At 34.4% G+C, this 21,467-nt stretch overlaps 1 protein-coding gene across 7 annotated transcripts in view; it reads left to right on the forward strand.

Moving 5' to 3' along the window:
• PRKACB (protein kinase cAMP-activated catalytic subunit beta) overlaps positions 1-21,467 on the forward strand; it is a 94,122-nt gene that overhangs the window by 30,131 nt on the left and 42,524 nt on the right. For 2 of the 7 annotated variants that reach the window (XM_081144730.1, XM_081144732.1), the window contains exon 1: positions 17,653-17,974. The exons of 2 other annotated variants lie outside the window; for them this stretch is intronic. In XM_081144730.1, coding sequence (XP_081000856.1) covers positions 17,968-17,974 — 7 coding nt within the window. In that variant the 5' untranslated portion in view covers positions 17,653-17,967. Of the gene's footprint in view, positions 1-6,314; positions 6,594-17,008; positions 17,380-17,652; positions 17,975-21,467 lie in introns of those variants that run through there. 3 more of the 7 variants (XM_081144727.1, XM_081144733.1, XM_081144729.1) reach the window with 3 other exon arrangements.

A 21,467-nucleotide genomic window follows, 5' to 3' on the forward strand; every position in this document is an offset into this window, starting at 1 on the left:
CCCAACAAATAAAATATTCAGTTGTAGAATCTGATTCAAGAAAGGCATGGCCAGTATGTCCTATTTGAGTGCATGTAGAGAAATGGAATACATTTCACTGTGTATGTTACCTGAAATACAGTTTAGAATTTGTATGTTTGCACATGAGATGAAGATGTGTAAGGGAGGAAAACCAAAGAGTAGAATAAGCTGCTAAGTTTAACAATTAGAAAATAGTGATCTATCAAAATCTGAAAAACAGGTGCATCAGTGGTTTAAACGTATCGTTAGTAAGCATGCTGATTTTCTCCCGTCTCTTAAAAATACCCATAACACATAGAACTAGGTATTCTAAAGTCTGTATATGTTGGAAGGGAGAATGAAAGCTGAAAACAAAAATGCTGTGGTATGAAATTCTGCAGGAGGTATACTCAATTGTATCAGTATTTAAAAATCTATGAACCTACCTGGCTGGCGTGGCTCAGTGGTTGAGCGTCAACCTAGGATCCAGGAGATCCCAGTTCGATTCTTGGTCAGGGCACATGCCCAGTCTGTGGGCTTGATCCCCAGCAGGGGGCATGCAGGAGGCAGCTGATCAATGACTCTCTCATCATTGATGTTTCCATCTCTCTTTCCCTCTTCCTTCCTCTCTCTGAAATCAATAAAAATATATTAAAAAATAAAAATCTAGGAACCCTATAAGATGAAGAGCCCGAGAAAAGTCCACTTGTAACTCTCACAGGAGGAGGAAGGAAGAGTAATTGTGTGAAATATACCTAGATCATTTTTCTGAGAGAGGACTTCTCTTTGAGGGCAAATATTTTACCAGAGCCCTGTCCTGGTTTGGAGAGGTCATTCCTTCTACTCTAGCCCCCTCTAACCATCTCATCTCAAGTTAAGATGGGGAAAAAAGCTATACCACTGGAGCAAAACCTGTGAAGTTCACAGCCCAGATGAATAGACCAAGTAAAAAATTGAGATTTAATCTTAACATTATAAAATGCTTTTCTCCTCCCACACCTTACCCCTCATAGCAACACAAAAAAAGAAAAAAAGAACTGGGAAACTGCAGATACATAACAGGGCTCCAGTATAATAACAATGAATTAACAGCAGAAAGAGTTGCAAGGCCTGGACTCTCTCTGAGGATGAGTACTGAGGGAAACCCAGAGTCAATAAGATAAACCAAACAAGGATACTGGAGGAACTTGAAACTTCTGACACCCATTGGAAACATTAAACACAGCCTACCTCCTGGCCAAATTAATGGAGTCACATAGTAAATGTCTGTTTACCTCTGTTCCTATTGCACAATGTTACATGGTGAACTTAAAAAAAAAAAAAATTAGCATGCCTAAAGACAAGAAAAATGTCTGAAGAGACAATGAAAGCATCAGAACCAGACTCAGGTATTATAGATGTTTGAATTATCAGAAAAGGAATTTATAATAACTGATTAATATGTTAAGGACTCCAAAGGAAAAAGTGGGCAATACTTAAGAATACATGAGTAATGTAAGCAGAGAAAAACTCTAAGAAAGAATCAACAGGAAATGCTAGAAGTCAAAACACTATAATAGAAATAAATACTTTTGATGGGTTCAGCTGAGGAGAGAATCAGTGAGGTTAAAGATAGATCAGTAGGAACTGCATAAAGTGAAATGCAAAGAGAAAAAATATTGGGGGAAAATACCAGAACAGAACATCCAAGAACTATGGGACAACTTCAAAAACTATCACATACGCGTAATTGGAATACCAGAAGAAAGGAAAAGAAGCAGAAGAAATATTTGAATTACTGTAGAGCATGGTACAAAATTAAATGGCAGACACCAAAACACAGGCCTGGAAAGTTTAGTATCAAGCAAACTAAATACAAAAGTAACCTGGGCACATCATATTCAAACTAGGAAAACTAGATACTAAGAAAATCTGGAAGGAACCCAGAGGGGGGTGGGAAAAACCTTGAGACGAATAGAATAAGAATTATGACAGACTTCTTATCACAATGCAAGTAAGAAGAGAGTGGAATAAAATATTTAAATATTGAGAGAGAAAATGCTAACCTATAATTCTATATCCAGTGAAATTATCTTTCAAAAATGTAAGACAGATACTTTCACAGACAAACAAAATCTAAAGGTATTTAGTGCCAGCAGATCTGTCCTGCAAGAAATGATAAAAAGTTCTTCAGGGAGCAGGAAAATGATATAGGTTGAAAACTTGAATGTATATAAAGAAAGAAAAATCATTAAGTAAGAAAATATATGAAGAATGAAATATTTTTAATCATCATTGATCTAAAAGATAACTGCTTAAAATTATAATAGTAATAATATATACTAGATGCTTATAGAGTATGGATAAGTGAGATGAATGACAAGTGTCATAGGGATAGAAGAAAGGATTTGGTAGTACACTGTTATAAGGTACCAGCACTACAAGTGAAGCAATATAGTGCCATTTAAAGGTAGATTTAGATCATTTAAAATGTATATTGCAAACACTTGGATAACCACTAAAATTTTTTTAAAGCATAACTGATTGTTCAGGAAGGATATTAAACAGAATCCTACAAAATGTCAATTAAAATCAGAATAGACAGAAAAAAAGGGAAAAAGAATAAATGCAATGAGTAGAAAACAATGACAACATAGTGAAAATCTAACTATGTCAATAGTCACTTTAAATGTAAATGGCATAAATACATCAACTAAGAGACAGAGATTATCAGAGAGGATTAAAAAGTCCATATATATGTATATATATTATATAAAAGAAGACCCAGTTTTGTGTTCTCTTTAAAAAATCATTTTAAAGAATCAGGTAAAAAGGAAAGAAATGGTGAAAGGTAAACCATGTTATCACTAGCCGAAAGGAGTCTGGAGCAGCTATGTTAATTTCAGACAAAACAGATTTCACAACAATGCAAATGATTAGAGATACAAAGGGACATTTCATAATGATTTGTCAGTCAGTTCTTTAAGAAAATTTAACAACCCTAAACATATGCACTTAACAGAGTGTCAAACACATAAGGCAAAAGCTGATAGCGTTAAAAGGATAAATAGACAAACCCACTCTTATAGTTGGAAACTTCAACACCCCTCTTTCAGTAATTGCTAGATCAGGTGGGCAGAAAATCAGTATATAGATGTCTGGAAAGACACTATCAAACACTGTCAATCAACTTGATCTAATTAATGTTTATAGAATATACCATTCAACAACAGCAGAATATACATTCTTCTCCAGCTTGCTTGGAACATTCACCATGATAAATCAATTCTCAGTTTCTAATACCTTCTCCAGTAAGCAGAATGAGGGCTCCTTGGCTGATTCTAGGACCAGGGCAGGAAGCATAGAAAATGAGCACAGGACATTTTATAGCTCTAGAAAGGAAGTGCTCAGACACACACGTGCGCGCACACAGTTGTGTATTAAAGGGACATAGGGAATTCAGAGTTATTTTATTGAATATAAAAAAAAAAGTATTTTGTGGTATCTTATGGCAAGCAAGAGAAGTTCACTCTGAAAATTGTTATAATTTCTAAAATTAATGCAGAATAAACAATAAGGACTTTATAACCTAAAGTTGATTACTCTATAGTTTATCATACATTATTTAATTAAACTATTAATAAAGTATAAGACATACTATTACAGAATATTTGGGGTATACATGACTAGACATCTTAGTACGAATTAAAATTCTGAAAACACCATCAGAATAACAAGCAATATACTTCTTAAGATTAATTTGAATTATGAAGGAATTATTTTAGCTAGAGCTGTAGTTGTTTCTTTCTAGCAGTAGATGCCAGTAGAGTTCTTCTTTTTAATAAAATTCAAATACCTAAGTACTTCCATAGCAACAGCTTCCTGGTCACTTTACCATATATAGAAACATTGCTCTGAGGACCAAAGATCCTACTTTCTGTAAGGACTTTGTAACAAATGGAAACACTTTAATTAAAAAAAAACAAACAGATTTCAAATGCAGTGTTTTTCGATACTCATTCAATGAGGCTTACTCACTTTTTTTTTTCTATAGTAATTTTGTTGTAAGGTTTACAGATTTTTAAAAAATAAATTAATCTTAGTGTTTTAGTTAAGAATCTGAAATATCTGTACTAAACTCAAGCAACATTGAATATGTCTGGTTAGACGTGTTAAAAATGGTGAGGCTGAAATGTTAGGATTCATTTGTGCATTGGCAAGAGAATACTGTGAGTGTAATTTGGGGGGAAGTTAATATGTCAGAGATGAGTGATTGAAAGGAATGACTGGAAGCAGAGAAAACAAGTTATTTTAGAAATTCACATTTGCACTAATAAAATCGAAACTCAAAGAATGAATAAAATTTAGTAACTGACTGAATATAGAGAAAAAGGAATTAAATGGCATTAATTCTGTTTAATTTGTTTTTATATCTGAGCAATTTGGTGCTTTTGGATAATTTTCAACTATGGTCCTATCAAATAAAATTAAAATATTTTCAAGTGTTTGATGATTCTACTTAGACCTTTAGTTTGCTAAAAATGAATGGATACATCAACATATATTTATTTGAGTATGTAATACATGCTTTGCACTTATGAACTCGAGTAATTCACAGTTTGAAGTATACATATATAAACAGCAAATTTTGACATAAAATTACAAGAACAGTGGAAACAAGAGAGAGCAGTTTATTTTTCTAGGAAGTATGTGGGAAACTTCAGTGAGGAGGTGAGATTTGTGGTGAGTCTTGAGGAAACAGAATTTCTCTCAAGAGTAAGTCAAAGAATTCAGGAATTTTATCTGCTTCTGCCCATAGAGTCAGTCTGTGCTCTGTAGATGTTATTAAAGACTGCAGACTCACTTGTTCAGCGTCTGTTTTGTGTTAAAGTACTGTCAGATGTTAAAACAGGTGATCTGTTATTATATATACATTCGTAAAGAAAGCTACAAGTTTGTTTAGTCTTAGATGTACTGTCATTTATTTGTTTAGATTGATACTAATTCCATTACACAAAACAAAGTATAAACAAAGTATACATAAATGAGCTATTACTTGGCAAAATTCATTAGTCAATGTTGTGCGTGCGTGTGTGTGTGTGTGTGTGTGTGTGTTGTATTGTTTTTATCTGCTTACATTTTTGTTCCTATGTACTCTATTTGTCATTATTCCTATTTATTCTGATTGTCAAGTATCTGGCAGGAAACTTGGACAAGATATTTTTTAGATAGATTTTTTTAAAAAAGGTCCTCCCTCCCTCCCTCCCTCCCTCCCTCCCTCCCTCCCTCCCTCCCTCCCTCCCTCCCTCCCTCCCTCCCTCCTTTCCTTCTTTCCTTCCTTTCTTTCTTCCCTCCTTCCCTTCTTTCCCTTATTTAGAGCTTCTAAAGAGAAAACCACACAAACTTCTCATTTTTTTAATTAGTGTAAAAAGACAAGTACTCAAAAGTCATTATTCTATGTCATAGATTACTTTTTTTCCTGCAAATGGGCAGTGGCAAATTTTATTTGCTTTTAATCAAAGGAGCTGTCTCTAAGTGAGACCCCTAAATCAGGGATCAGGTAAGCTGTAGTTCAGTGTCTTAAGTTTAAAAGTTAACATGTCTCAGTCAACTCGAAGGAATTTCTTCTTCTTAATTGAAATTTCTTGCTATGGCTGATTTTATATAATTTTAAATCTTATATTTTGTTCTTTTAAAAAAGTTTAAATGTTTTAAAATGTACTGTTCATAGGCACTTGTTAGCAGATTATAAGTTTGATGAGCAATATTGACGTACTAAGGTTTTGAAGTTCCTGTATATATTACTTAAGTCAGTGAGTTAGGAACATTCAGCTCTTTTTTTAAGTTGCTAGTTCAGATTTTTTTCTTAGTTAAAATGTGTTATAAATTTGTTTTACAAGTTTTGTAATATCCATTCCATACCAGTTTTTGATGAAAAGTTAACTGTTTATAAGGATTCATAAAATCTGTACATTAGCTGATTTCTTAGGAAAAAACACACAACCGCTTTAACATATTTTATTTGGAGAGTGGTTGGACCTTAAATTGTTTGCATAGGGTAGTAATTCATATTTAACTAGTTTTCCTTTTTTTAAAAAAAATTAGCCTACTATGTGTATATAAAACTTTCTATTTAATGCTCTTATTAACCTGTGTATTAATATTAAAACACCCTTAACCATAGAGCCTTTTAGGTCAATATTTCAAGTCTTTAAAAGCCTCATCTCTAGTTGAGATGAAGAGTTTTGCTAAGAAAGGCTCAGTAATGTGCTGTTTTATATTAACAGGAAACAGAGCAGCAGTAGTGGTTTGAATGCCCTGCAAACAGGAAGTTTGACACATGCAGAGCTCTTAGCTTCTGTGTAAGAAGTTGTTGGGCTCCTTCTGGAAACATTTTCAGCTACTTTAAGTAAAGTGTAAATACACGTGAATGGCAGCTTATAGAGACCTCTCTGGTAACCAGTATACAGGTACAACTGCTCTCCAGAAATTGGAAGGTTTTGCTAGCCGGTTATTTCATAGACACTCTAAAGGTGCTGCACATGATCAGAAAACAGCTCTGGAAAATGACAGCCTTCATTTCTCTGAACATACTGCCTTATGGGACAGATCAAGTAAGTTTTTATTTAATAATACATTGTAACTAGAAGCTAAAATGCCAAAACATAAAGAACTATGTTTTGTTTTTCTTTCTGTGATTTGAACAAGGACATTTTACGAGATGAACTTGAAAGAGTTCCACAAAAACTTGATTATAAGTTGAGCCGAACCGTGTAGTTCATTATTTTGTTTTATCTATAATTAGTTATGTTGAATATCAGTAGGAAACTTCTACAAACTTTTTGCATCATTTCTAGTGTATATTTCTGGGGAATGTTTGCTTTTATTTTTTTGTTCTTATATAAAAAGTGAAATGTCTAAATTTTAGAAACAATGATCAGTTCATTTTAAAAAATTTCTTGGGTGTATAAGCCTTAAAATTTGAAAGGGGGAAGAAGATTCTTGAATTTTTAATTAAATTTCTATCATATTTGCCAACTTGTTTTTAAACACGTGTGGAAGTTAACTTCAGTTTTGTAAGCAGGATTTCTAATATCAAGCATAGTATTAGTCTATGTGAAATCTTACAACATTTTAAAAATCAAAAGCATTCATAATTATATTTTATGTTACTTAGAATTATGGTGAAAGAGGGAAATTGTTTATGCATGCATCACATTCTTTCCAGGCATGTTACAATGTTTGGACTTAGTGCTTGCTTTGCTAAAATAGTTGTATGTAACCATGTTTGGTGACATGTACTTTAAAAGATATATTTCACATATAGACAATACCAGTGCCTCTATTCCTTATGTAACTTTGGATCTTCCCCAAGGTATTTTTGTCACTGATTAAAGGAACAGTAGAACCACCCCTAGTAGTCTTGCCCTTTTTGGTATGTTTGTTTGATCATCAAACAGCACCAGGCTTTGCCTCTTTTGTTTATATCTTCTATAGCAGTTAAGAGGAAAAAAACAACTCAGTTTTAACAAACAACAAAAGCGGTTTACAAAATTTACTCCTTGGTTTATACAGTACCTTCGTAGTTGTATAGAAGCTTATTGAATTATTTTTTTACTCCATCAGAATTTTTTTTTTTACCTTCAAGTTATTTTAGGGAGAAAGTAAAGAATTTGTACAGTTGTTTTTTTTTACACTCTAAAGGTTCTCATTATTTATAATTAATTCTTACTACCTAGTTAATAGATGAGGAATTTCAAATATCTTCAAGGTAGTGAACTAAAGAATATTGAAATTATAGTAAATTATTAAAATTTACCATGCAACAAAAGTTTATTATTCATTCTATTTGCTCTTTCTGTTAAATTGTCATCTCCTAATTTATCTTTTGGAAGCCTTTTTTATGCATTTCAAGGATCTTTTAATTAAAAGTTCAATGAGGAATGAGGTCAATACTGAACTAGTTTCTGTTTCACTAATACTTGTTCCTCCAAATAGTGGGTATTTAATAACTGTATCTTGAATGAATATCATGGGCTTTTAATAATTAAGGATTATGTTGGAACTTTATTTTCACCATTTAAAAAATGTATGGGGCCCCTGATGTTTTCTGAAACACAATTTAAAATCTAATAGTGGAAGATAATATCGTGAGCCATGATTTCTTTTTGGGAAAAAACAGACTGATAAAATGCTGTTAACATATTTTCATTGTGATGTCACAAAATAAAATAAATAGGATCACGTACATAAGTAAAATTAGGTGAAACTTGTAACCTGCAAATAATGGGCATGATTCAAGAAATACCAGAAGAGTAACTGAGTGTTCATGAATCAGGTATTCTTTAACTCTCTTTCATATCTGCCAAATATCAGATATACACAGTAACTTCATATATGTAATAATGAGTGTGGTAAACTTGGAACTCTTGTTTCCTATTATGGAAGTTTTTGATAACAAGGAGAAAAGACTGATACAGCAGAAACAGAGGAGTCCTATCTTTGCAAAATTCCAAGGTTTATTTTTGTGGCAAAAACACAAATTTTTATTCATTTATAGAATAAGCTGTGGAAGGAATTTTGACTGTATGAAGATTTTATACAAACCACATTTTTCAAAGCTACTCAAAGCAGCTGACAAGCACGACTTGTTTGACAAGTAAAAGGAATGTACTATCTTCCGATAATAAATACTTGGAATATGATTGTTCCCAAAGTGCTATTTTAAGCAACAACTAAGCACAGAAGCTACAAGTAATTTTTTAAAAAGTGGGTTCATAAACTATGGAGTAAAGATGAATTACCAATTTAGGCATGTTTGAAATGTAACACGTTTTAATCCAAGTTTCTTTCTTCTTCGGTGACATTAAATATAGGAAGAAATGCAGAATAAAGGCCGCATAGTGTTTTTCCAGGTGTCTTAAATGTGTTTCATCTTTTACTACTAAATTTAGTAACAGGAATTCCTGTTTGATAACATAAATATTTAACAGCTGATTCCATGCACATATAAGTCCATGAAGTTCAAAAGAAAAACATGGAGGAATTCTGCTTTTCGTTCTGACTCAAAATGAATGGGAGCCTTAACATTCATTGAGTTCTCTTTCTAGCAGATGTATTATGGTTAACTTTTAATAATTTCTTTGATCACAGAGTATTAAGTTATATAATGATGAATTTGATGAAGTTTCCCACATTTTAAATCTTGGACTTGATCCATTTAATGAATGCCGGATTACAGCGTTTTAAGGACTGGATCGGCGCATTGCTGTCAGACCTGCCTTGCCTGCCCTGCAGGCCCGTGAATTGGCAGGCTAGTTGCCGGCAGGTACAAATCCATACTAGCGAATCTTAGATTTAAATACTATCATGAACAAATGAGCAATTTTGAATATGGATTTTTTTCAGGTAGACTCTAACCGACCACTTTAGTCAGTTTTACAACTCTCCAAAGCTCATACAGTCTTTAAGACAACTCACGTCCATGCTTATTTCTTAGACCACTGAATCTGTATCATTGTAACTTCTAAGCTAAAGGACCTTCCACATTACCTTTTATCTATCTTTTCCACCTGCAACAATTCCGTAGGCTTCTGGATCATCATCAAGTTTTATTCATTTGGGAAACTTAGATTTTGAGTATTTCCTAAACATCAGCCTGTAAACAGGTCTCTGGGAAAAATAAGATCTAGTTCTTACACTCAGAAACAAGAGTAGGAAGAGCAAGCATACAAACAATTCCAGGCAGAGTGAAGTGATTGCTTAAAAATGTGCAAGTAGCTTGCTGTGGGAGTTTAGTGTACGAAGAAATTAACACTAAAGAGAAGATGGGCCTTCAAGAATACTGAGGAATGAATAGAATTTTCAGACTCAGAGAGGAAAGGTTATTTTACTATAAGAAAATAACAAAGATGTGAAAATGAAAATTTAGTATTTACTTAAAAGATATAATAAGATATTGTCTGGAAAAGTAGACTGTACATCTGATCTCAGTACCATGGGGTATTGAGAAGGAACAGCCTTGAGCAAGCTTCAGAGGATTTTGTTGGCTCTTTCCCCCAAGGTAATGGATGCCTACCAGCCTTACATTTACATAATTAAGTTGTCCATTGCAGTGATTCTTCCCACAGCAAAGATCTGCTTCAAGCCAGCTGTCTCTACTTAGGTAGAGAAGCACTTGACAGTTTTTTAAAAAAATGGAAGTATAATTTATGTACCATAAAACTCACTAATTATAAGTGTACAGTTACTAATAAGTTTAACAGTAAATTTATAGAGTTGTGCAGTCACCATAATTCAGTTTGGGAACATTTCCATCACCCCCAAATTTATTTTGTACTCTTTTGCAGTCAGTTCCCACTTTCACCTAAACCTCAGACAAACTCTGATCTGTTTTCTCTTCCTACAGATTTCCTTTTCCCGACATTTTATATAAATGGAATTATGCAGTATATAATCAATTGTTTCTGGCTCCTTGCACTTAGAATTGTCTTTTGAGGTTCACCCATATTATGGGACATATCAATAGTTGGTTCCTTTTTATGGCCGAATTGTAGTGTTGTTTGGATATGACATATTGTGTTTATCAACTCAGCAATTTATGAATATTAGGATTGTTTCTAGTTTGGGGTTATTTGGATAACGTTGCTATAAACATTTGTATACAAGAGTGGGTGGACATATGCTTTCATTTCTCTTGAGTAGATATCTAGGAGTAAAACTGCTGGGTCATATGGTAAGTTTATGTTTATCTTTTTAACTTCCAGTTTTGTTTTTTTCTAAGTGGTTTTACCATTTTACATTCCCTCCATTCGGGTTACAGTTTCTTCACATCCTTGTTAATGTTTGGTACCATCAGTATTTTTTATTATAGCTGTTCTGGTGTGTGTATAGCTATTCTGGTATTTCATTGTGGTTTTCAGTTTGTATTTCCCTAATGATTGATGATGTCGAGCATATTTTTCTTGTTCTTATTAGCCATTCGTGTATCTACTTTGGAGAAATGTATTTTCAAGTCTTTTGCTCACTTTCAAAATTGAGGGATTTTTTTTGGTCTTATTATCAAGTCTTAAACGTTCTTTACATATTCTGAACACAAATTCTTTACCAAATACATAATTTGCAAATATTTTCTCCTAGTCTGTGACTTGCCTTATTTTATTTTTTATTTTATTTAATTTTAAAATATATTTTTATTGATTTCAGAGAGAGGAAGGGAAGAGAAAGAGAAACATCAATGATGAGGGAGAGTCATTGATTGACTGCCTCCTGCATGCCCCCTGCTTGGGGTGGAGCCAGCAACCCAGGCATGTGCCCTGACTGGGAATCGAACCACAATCTCCTAGATCATAGGTCGATGCTCAACTACTGGGCCTTGCTGACCGGGCTTCATTTTTTTAAAAAAATATTTTTATTGATTTTAGAGAGAGGAAGGGAGAGGGAGAGAGAGACAGAAACATCAGTGATGAGAGAGTCACTGATCGGCAGCCTCCTGCATGCCCCTTGCTGGGGATCGAGCCTGCAACCCGGGCATGTGCTCTGATCAGGAATCGAACTGCAATCTTCCGGATCATAGGTCCATGTTCAACCACTGAGCAACACTGGCCAGGGTTGTCTTATTTTCTTAAATGATGTCATTGAAGAACGAAAGTTTGTAATTTTAGTGATGTCCAATTGCTTGCTTTTTTTTCTTTATGGATGGTACCTTTGGTACCAAATCTTAACAAATTTTTGTCTAACCCAAGGTGCCCCCAACCACACACACACACACACACACACGCACACGCACACGCACAAGCACAAATCATGGCCTTTATCCGCTGAGGAAGTTCCCTTCTAGTCCTAGTTTGTTAAGAGGTTTTATCAAAGGTATTGGATTTTCTGGATGCTTCTTCTACATATATTGAGATGATTATATAGTTTTGTTTTTTATTTCATAATATGGTATATTCCATTAATTGATTTTAATTGATACCAGTCTTGCCATCCTTGAATACATCCTGCACGGTCTTGGTGTATAAATCTTTTTATGTACTGCTGTATTAGTTTTGGTAATATTTTGATGAAGATTTTTGCATTGTGATGTATTACTCTGTAATTTTCTTATTTTTTAAATTAAATTCATTAGGGTGACATTGATTAATAAAATTATATAGATTTCAACTGTACAATTCTATAAGACATTATCTGTATTTTTATTGCATTGTTTACCACCCAAAGTCAGATCTCTTTCTGTCACCGTATAATTGACCCCCTTTACCCTTTGCTACCTTCCCCTCACCCCCTTTTTCTCTGCTAACCACACCATACTATTGTCTGTATCTATGAGTTAGTTTTTCGTTTGTTCATTTGTTGCTTTCAGTTTCATATCCCACATATGCATGAAATCATATGGCTCGTAACTTTTTCCCCTCTGACTTATTTCACTTAGCACAGTATTTTCAAAATCCACCTATGTTGTTGCAAAAGGCAGTATTTCATCTTTTCTTATGACTGAGTAGTATTCCTTATATATATGTACCATATCTTTATCCAGTCATCTGTTGAAGGACACTTTGGTTGTCTCCATGTCTTGGCCACTGTGAATATGCTACAATGAAGATAGGAGTGCATATATCTTTGTGAATAAATGTTTTCAATTTTTTGGGGTTGATATGCAGAAGAAAGGTTGCTGGGTCATACAGTAACTCTATGAATTTATTGAGGAACCTCCATACTGTTTCCCATAGTGGCTATACCAGTTTGTGTAATTTTCTTTTGATCTTTGTCTCACTTTGGTATCAGGTCTCATAGAATAGGTTGGGGAGTATTACATACTCCTCTATATTCTGAAAATGTTTGTGTAGGATTGGCATTATATCTCTAAATGTTTTATGGAGTTTCCCAGGGAACCCATATGGACCTAAGCTTTGTGGGGAAAAATTTAATTACTAATTCAGTATTTTTATTTTTTTATAGGTCATTTCAGATTTTCTCTTTGAGTTTGTTTTGGTAATTTGTGTCCTATGAATTTCTCTATTTTTAACCCTTTGCGGTCGTATTAAATTTGGACATGGGTGTCATACTGGTCGGAATTAATTTCCATTGAAAGAGCAGTGATACATAACATGCAAGATTATGAAGGATAAACAAGAGAAATTATGAACTGATACATGAATGGAGTTAAGATTCGTACGGTTCCTTGCTGTGGTGGCTGAGAGCAGACATACGACCGGAACGGTAAAAAAGCTTTGGTGGCTGAGAGTAGACAAACGACTGCAAAGGGTTATCTATATTATCTTATCAAATTGGCATCTTGTCTTTTCATTTCTAAATTTGTCTTATTTTGTGTTTGTTTTAATTTTAATTTTTTGTCAGTCTTCTAAATGTTTATCAGTAAGACTGTTGGACTCATTTATTTTCCCTATTGTTTTTCTAGTCTGTTGAGTTGTGCTCTGATCTTTTTGGTTTGGGTTTAATTTGCTCTTCTTTCTTGAGTTTCTTAAGGTGGAAGCTTAAATGATTGATTTGAGACCTTCTTTTCTAATATTAGTGTTTAAAGCTATGCATTTTCCTCTGAGCTCTGCTTTATTTCTTATAAATGATGATTTCTTGTAGGTTTTTTTCATTCAGTTCAGAATATTTTCTGATTTCCTTTGGGATTTCTTTGTGTTTTAAATCCAAATATTTGGGGATTTCCAAAATTTCTTTGATTCCTAATTTAATTCTGCTGTGATTGGAGAACATATTTTGAGTAATTTTTAAATTATTTTGGATTGAGATTTGTTATATTGCTTAGCATATGGTGGTTAATATGGAAGATTTCCATGTGTGCTTGAAAAGAATGTCTATTCTGTTGATATTAGGTGCTGTGTTTTATAAATGTACATTTTTGATGATATTATTCAAGTTTTTTTGTATCCTTGCTTATATGTCTTTCTAGTTTTTTCATGACTTGTTGAGAAAGGAATATTGAAATCTTCAACTTTAATTTTTTTTAAAGAAATATATCTTTATTGATTTCAGAGAGAGGAAAGGAGAGGGAGAGAGAGAGATAGAAACATCAATGATGAGAGAGTCATTGATCGAGCCCACAACCCAGGCATGTGCCCTGACCAGGAATTGAACCCCGATCGCCTGGATCCTAGGTTGACACTCAACCGCTGAGCCACGCCTGGCCAGGCTTCAACTTTAATTTTTGAATTATCTAGTTCTTTAAATTCTGTCATTTTTGTTTTAGTATTTTGGAGACTCTTGTTCAGTGCATTTCTAATTGTTAAAGCTCCCAGATATATTGACCCTTTTGTCATTATGAAATGTCCTTTTCTCTCTCTAGTAATAATTCTTGACTTAAAGTCTATTTTGTCTGATACTGATATAGGTGCTCTAGATGTCTTATGGTTACTGTTTGCATGTTGTATTCTTTTCTCTCTTTTTACTTTCAACTTATTTATATTTTAAATCTAAAGTATGGGATCTTTATAGACAGCATATAGTTGGACCTCAGTTTTTCTATTCAGTTTGATAATTTCTGCCTCTTGGTCTATATTCGACTCACATTGATGCAATTATTGAAATGGTTGGATTTACATCTTCCATTGTTCTGTTTGTTTTCTCTGTATCTTAGAGATTTTTTTTTTATTGTTACTCCCCTCTTTTTTGTTAAATATTTATAGAGTTTCATTTTTTTAACTAAATATCTAAAATATATTTTCTTAATAGTAGACTTAGTTGCTATAATATGAATTTTATCTTATCACAATCTACTTTAAGATAGTACTACTTAATTCTAGTAAAATATAGCTACTTTGATCCAATATAACTCAATTTCTTCTACAGTTTCTTGCTATTATTTTCACATATATTACATATAGTTTTATAAACCCAGCAACACAGTGTTATAATTATTGCATCTTAAAATGTTTAGTCCTTTAAAGAAATTGAGAAAAGAAAACATAAAAATATGTACTTATATAGTCTTTTCCTTATATATTTACCATTCCAGTCCTCTTCAATTCTTCCCGTCAACTTGAGTATTGGCTAGTGTCATGTCATCTTCTTTTAGCCTGTAGGACTTCCTTAAGTATTTCTGCTTGCAACAGATATTCTCAGTTATTGTTTATCTGGGAATTCCGTATTTTACTTCAGTTTTTGGAGGGTAGTGTTCCCACGTAGAGAACTGTAAACGAGTTCACTTCTGTTTTCTTTTAGCACTTTGAATATATCATTCTGCTGCCTTCTTGGCCTCTATTATTTTTGTTAAAGTCATAATTAATTGTATTGCTTTTCCCTTGTACATGATTAGTCATCTTTCTCTTCTTTCAAGATTTTCTCTCTGTCTTTGTCTTTCAACTATTTGAATATGATGTGTAGGTATGGATCTCTTTCTGTTTATCCTTCTTGGCATTACTTAAACTTCTTGGATATGTAGGTTAATATTTTCCATCAAACTCGGGCATTTTCAACCAGTATTTGTTAAATATTTTTTCTTTTCCCTTTTTCTCTATCCTCTCCCTCTATGATTCCCATTACATATTTGTTGGTAACCTTGATATCCCACAGATTTCTGAAGCTCTGCTCATTTTTCTTCTATCATTTGTTCTCTGTATTCTTCAAGTTCACTGGTTCAGTCTGCCCTCCTCAGATCTGCTGTTGGGTCTGTGTAGTAAGTTTTTAAATTTTGGTTATTCTACTTTCCAAGTCTATAATTTTTGTTTTAAATAGCTTTTCTTTCTATATTAAATCTTTGTTGTATCATTGCCATTATATTTTCCTTTAATTCTTTAAACAATTTTCTTTTATTCTTTTGAGAGATATATATATAATAGTTATTTTGAAGTCTTCTGCCTGCTAAATCCTATATCTGAGCCCATTCAGAGACATTTTCTGTTGACTGCCTTTTTTCCTCATTATGGATTATATAATATTTGTATCAAAAAATAGACTTTTTAAATTAATATTTTTGTAGCAGCTCTGGATTCTGATTTTTTTCCTTCCCCAAAGGGTGGTTTTGTTTGTGTTTTGTTTTATTTTAATCTGTGGACTGCATCCCCCATGGTGTGTGACTGCTTGCTGATTTCTCTGCTAGGATTATCCTGTGTCTGCAAAGCTTTGTGGTTAGTCAGATTGGTAAAGGTTGCATGACACACTTTGGGCCAGTCTGTGCTGATGGAGCGGTTTGTGGGTAAGGGTATGAATTCAGGGTTTAGGTAACTTTAAAGTTTGTACTAGTTTTAACTTTCTGTTGGGGCCTCTTGGGTCTCCTCTATGGGATAGCTTCCTAGTCAGCCAGGGATATCCAGAGAGTTTATCTAGGCCCTCTGTGTCCTCAAATCTCCATTTCCTGTTAAATTTCTTGCTAGGCCACCAGTCTGCTGCTTACCCCTACCAAGGCCACACTTCAGATTATCAAAGCTGGACACTTCCCTGTCCTTTTTCTACAATTTGTCTTTTTTTTTCTTATTAACACCATCACTTATTCGGGGATTTTTGGCCTCCCCTTCAAATCAAGTCAGCCCTCTCTGGCAGCAAAGCTGGTAGTTGTCCTGGCCACCCCCACCCTGGTAGAAAGAAGTAGTCTACCGACTGAGCTGTGGGGGAACAGGAGCAGCGCCAAACGAGACTACCCCAGAGTCCCACTGTTCTTATGCAGAGGTCAGCAGTTTTTCATGACTAAATGCTTCTCAATTTGTTGTTTGTGATTGCTGAGTTTTCAGAGCCATGAAGTTGTTTCTCACAATTTTGTCCAGCTTCATAGTTGCTTCTTGGGGAGAAGATTTGCTGACTTACTCATTTCCCCATCACTGGAAGTCCTGTGTCACCTGGCAACTTTTAAAATGGCGAGTTCACTTGAAGTTCCACTTAAGGCACCATTGTGTGGATCATTTGTACCATTTTGCTACAAATTTTGGGTCTCTGGGAGTGAGAAAAGTCTGTCCACCATTCCATCCAGTCTGCCCACCTTGGTACCCAATCCGTCACCTTAATCCTGTTTGATGTAAGGAACTGCACACTTCAGCAGTGGTTGCCAGTAACGTTCTTGTGTATTCCCCTCTTTGAAAACCACCTAAGTGGCATCTGACGCTGTTTGTAAGGCTGAATTTAATGGAAGTGTATGAATAAGTTATTTTACAATCTTCTTTACAAATAAAGATATGCAAAGAATTATATTTTGTCTCATCTGTAATACAGAATGTTTAAATGGTTAACATTTGTGCTGCAGTATAGCTTTCTGGCTCATGAAAAATGAAAGCTATCAGCGATCTGGGCAATAAGATTCATCGCCAATAGTCACTAGCAACAGCACACAGCATTTTAATATCAGTGAGGTCCACAGCGAGCAGCAAGAGCTGGTGTAATTGAAAGACGTTTAGGTGCAATCATTCTGCTGTTTGTTCCTTGCCAGGCTCAACATGGGATTGTGTGAGTATTTGAAGAAAACAGCAATTTTTTTATATCTTTGAAACATGTAAGAAGGATAGATAAGTGCTTAAATTTAAGAGACGTGGTAATTTTAAAATCATGTGGCTCTAAAATAAAAAGGCATTGTATTTGTCTTGGTTGATTAAAGCTTTATAAAAGCGACTCCTTGGTTACAAGTGAACCGATAATTCTGGTCTAATGTTGCCGTGGTAACAACTCATGCTGATATAATTGAGAACATCTTATACATCCTGGTTCGAATATTTTCTCCCTGCCATTTTGAGTGGCTCTAGTGGAATATGAAGGAGGCTGGGATGGATAACTAGCATGAAAGAAATGAAATCTAGTTATATATAATCTTTGGCATTATTTGATGTTTGCTAGTGATCTCTCATGCTGTGCAGTTAAGCTTTGCTTCCAGGGGCTTTTCTTTCTAAAACAATAGAAAGCTCTTTTCATTTTCTGTGTGCTGCATGTTCCAGTGTGTGTGTTTACACCATCGGCTTCCACCTCTAGAGATTAGCATAACTCCCTTTGCTGTTGGATTGTTGTTTTGAGCAATATGTTTTGGAAAGGTTGGTTTTCATCATGAGTGGTAAGTATGCTCTCTGAGACTCTGCAGCTATGTATTTTTAAAAAATATTTAATTATAAGAGGAAAAATATATTTAAAGGAGCAGTTGTAAAGCCAGAGCTACAGTGAATTACATTTTCTGTTGATGCTTTTGCATGTAGGCATTATACTAATTTGCTTTTAAAATCCATTAAGAACTGTGAACATTAATGCTATTAATAGTCAATGCCAGTAATCAGTTCCTAAATTTCATTAGGTTTGATTTGTTATATTTAGGAGGTACTGTTGTTATTAATGGTATTATAAATTAGTGAATGAAAGACTCACCATCATAAGAGGATTTTTTTTGGTATCTGATCCTGAAGATAAACTTTCTTTTTATTAGCTATGTTATTCTAATATAAATTTATGTTAGCTTCTTTTTGATTATATAAAATATACTAATCTTGAATGAAATGTTGCCAAAATTTTATTGACTTATTGGTTGCTTTGATGTACAATTCATTGAGAAATAGAGATTTAATGATGAAATAAATATGGTTTTGGAGGCTTTGTTAAAATTTTTCAGAAATAATATTTTGGGGAAAAGCATTTGTTAGAATAAGTGCTCTTATGATAATCAGTTTCATTTTTGTTTTTATAACATGACTTATTTTTTTTAATATTCTAAAAATGGTTCTTGAGAAAATATACTATAGTATATACTACAGTTTATCACAGGGTGAAAGTGATTCATTTTGAGCCAAACCTACAGCTAAAAATAGATATCCTGTTAGTGTGAGAAATATTTGCTTAGAATTCATTAGTATCTTTTTTGTTTAACTTAAAAAGAGGATATTTATAAGTTAACCTTTGAATCGGATTTCTAAAAGAAGTATTATATGGTCTTTCTTAAGACAGTCTGTAATTTACACTTAAAAGGTGTGGAATTGGAATTCAGAACCCGAGAGAGTTAAATTTTTGCTGTATAATGATAGAACTCGAAATAGATGAACCTTTCTTCTGTAACTGACGATCACCTCATTATTGCCAATAAGCATTTTTTATCCTGCTACCGTATAACATAAACCTCATCCACACTGTTACATACTTGTTTATGGAATGATATTAGACATTAAAAGAACATTTTTACATGCAAGATACTAAGCATTAATTGTTATGGTTATTATCATCTTATTCTCCTGTTAGTAGATAGATATTTCTGATCTAGTGTTTTAAATTTGGGCTAATATTACAAAATCAGCATGTTCACGTTCCTTGGGATTTCTATGGATATCAAAACTGAATATACCTGGTTATCATACTTAAAAGGTTAGATTTCTCTGCATCCGGCCACTATGTGTTTTCTCTTTGAAAGTTCGTATATAACAGAATCTTTAGGTAACCACTGTGGTGTCCTAGAGGTTTTGCAAGTGGAAGTGTTGGTTTCTAGCTGAAGAAGATTGTTGCTGCTTCTTTATCACGTTGTCTCTCTTTTGATATGGCTTTGGATTAGTCAGATAGTGTTTGATAGACTCGATCTCCTGGATCGCCCCGGCATGCCCTTGTAGCCTTATAGCCTTTCTACTACAGGAGTCAGAGTAATCACAACTAGACATTCTGACTTTTTCAGGATTGTTCCATTTTTACTCATGTTATCAGTGGTTAAATGTTTAGCCATTTCAAAATGTGGAAAATTACAAATGGAGTGTGGTTTTGTTTGTAAAAATAAGCAGATGCTAAGTCTGTAGCTGTACGTGTGGTATTCATGTGCATGTGGCACTCTTACTTGAAAAGTGCTTCCTCTCCTCCTTCCTGCCCCATTCAGTGTTCGTTTTCTTAGGAATCTATCTCTGCCCCTCTTTTAGAGCTACATTCTCCCTGAGTGATTTCATCCATGCCTGCATCTTCATTCGTTACCTGAATTGAACACTGAATTCAGAAGTGACTTCTCTCTTTTCATCCCAAATCTGCTCCTTTTCCGTTGATTCTGATTTTTGTTAATGATCCCTCTGCCCACGCAGGAACGTAAAACGGAGGCCCGATAGTCAGCCCTGGCTTTTTCCTACCCCCCAGACATGCACGCAGTCATTCATTTCTACTGAGTCTCCATCAGAAATGGCTCAGAAGCCCTTTGCTCGTCTCACTGACACTGAGCATGCTTTTAGATCAGGATTCTGGATCTTTCAATCCTATGGCAGTAGCTGCTTCACTGTCTCCCGGCTTTTAGTTTTATAGCCCTTCAGACCATGTTCCATGCTGCCACTTCTTAACACAAAACTGTTAGTTACTCCTGTTGGCTCTCAGATAAGGGACTATAGGGTCAGTGACCTGTCTTCTGGCTTCATTTGCACCTCTCGTATAATTCCGACCTAGCCATACTGCACCACACTGCATATTATTCTTTGCTACCTTTCTACATTTATATCACATCATAAAAAGTCTGAAAACTACCTATGCTTTTTAGTGTCTCTGTCATTGGCTTTATGGAGTTGGTGATCCCTCTGTCCTCCCAAAATAAGCTTATAAACTATAAATATTATTTGTATTATAATGAAATTACATAATAGCATGTCAGTTTCCAGGCTCCAACCTTCGAACTTCTTAAGTCAAAGAGTGCCCTGTTCATCTGTTTCCAGTAGTTACCCCAGTTCCCCAAACATAGTAATGAACCCATAAATTCTTGCAGAAGAAATGGATATCTAAAAATTACCCATTTTTTACATATTTGAATACTTTTCTTAACATTATCAATGAAAAATATCAGCCATTTTTAAATTTTTGTCCATTTGTTTCATGTGCTTATCGGAACATGAATAGCATCATCATATCAGCTTTCCAAATGAAAACTCTGCTTGCCCCCCCTGCGAGGGCACATCTCCAAGGAAGGCATTAACCTTTCTGAATTACAGAACAGTTATAGACTTGAGCACAAGCACCTAACTAAACGATCTTTATTGAATATGAAAGAACACAAAACTGGGAAAACAGTGTGTCAGTTCTGAAATTAAGGAAGGATACTTGCCCAGAAATGTACAGAATCAGATTCACGATCAGACACCAAAGTTTAGCAGCTTTGCTCTGAGCAGCTTGCTTCATGGAAAAGAAAGAAACCGTAGCTTCACCTTCACTACCATGGAGGGATGAGACTTCTGTGAAACACTGGGTGTGAGCTAAGTGGCAGATCCAGTATGCTGATTACTTTCATTTAAAACAGTTATAGTGGGACAACCAAAAATGCGTTAGGCTATTCCAGGCTGGAAAAGTGGCTTTTCTTCATCCAGATGTGACAAGGCTCTTCCCTGAAGTGGGGGGACGTCACCACTAGCAAGAAACCCTGTGGTCCTGGCTTCATCCCCGCTTCAGAAGGTCACTGGACTGTTTAGCTGTTAATGAAAATATGTGTCAACTAAAAGATCTGAGAAGTTGATTCTGACACACCCAAATAGGAGAGGAGAGGATCCACCTTACTAGGGGGACATTCTGAAGTTTCGAAAGGCGTCTCATTCTTTATGAATGTATAAACAAAAGGAGCA

The sequence above is a fragment of the Miniopterus schreibersii genome (assembly GCF_964146895.1).
Source record: "Miniopterus schreibersii genome assembly, chromosome: 8".
Classification (NCBI taxonomy): Eukaryota; Metazoa; Chordata; class Mammalia; order Chiroptera; family Miniopteridae; genus Miniopterus; species Miniopterus schreibersii.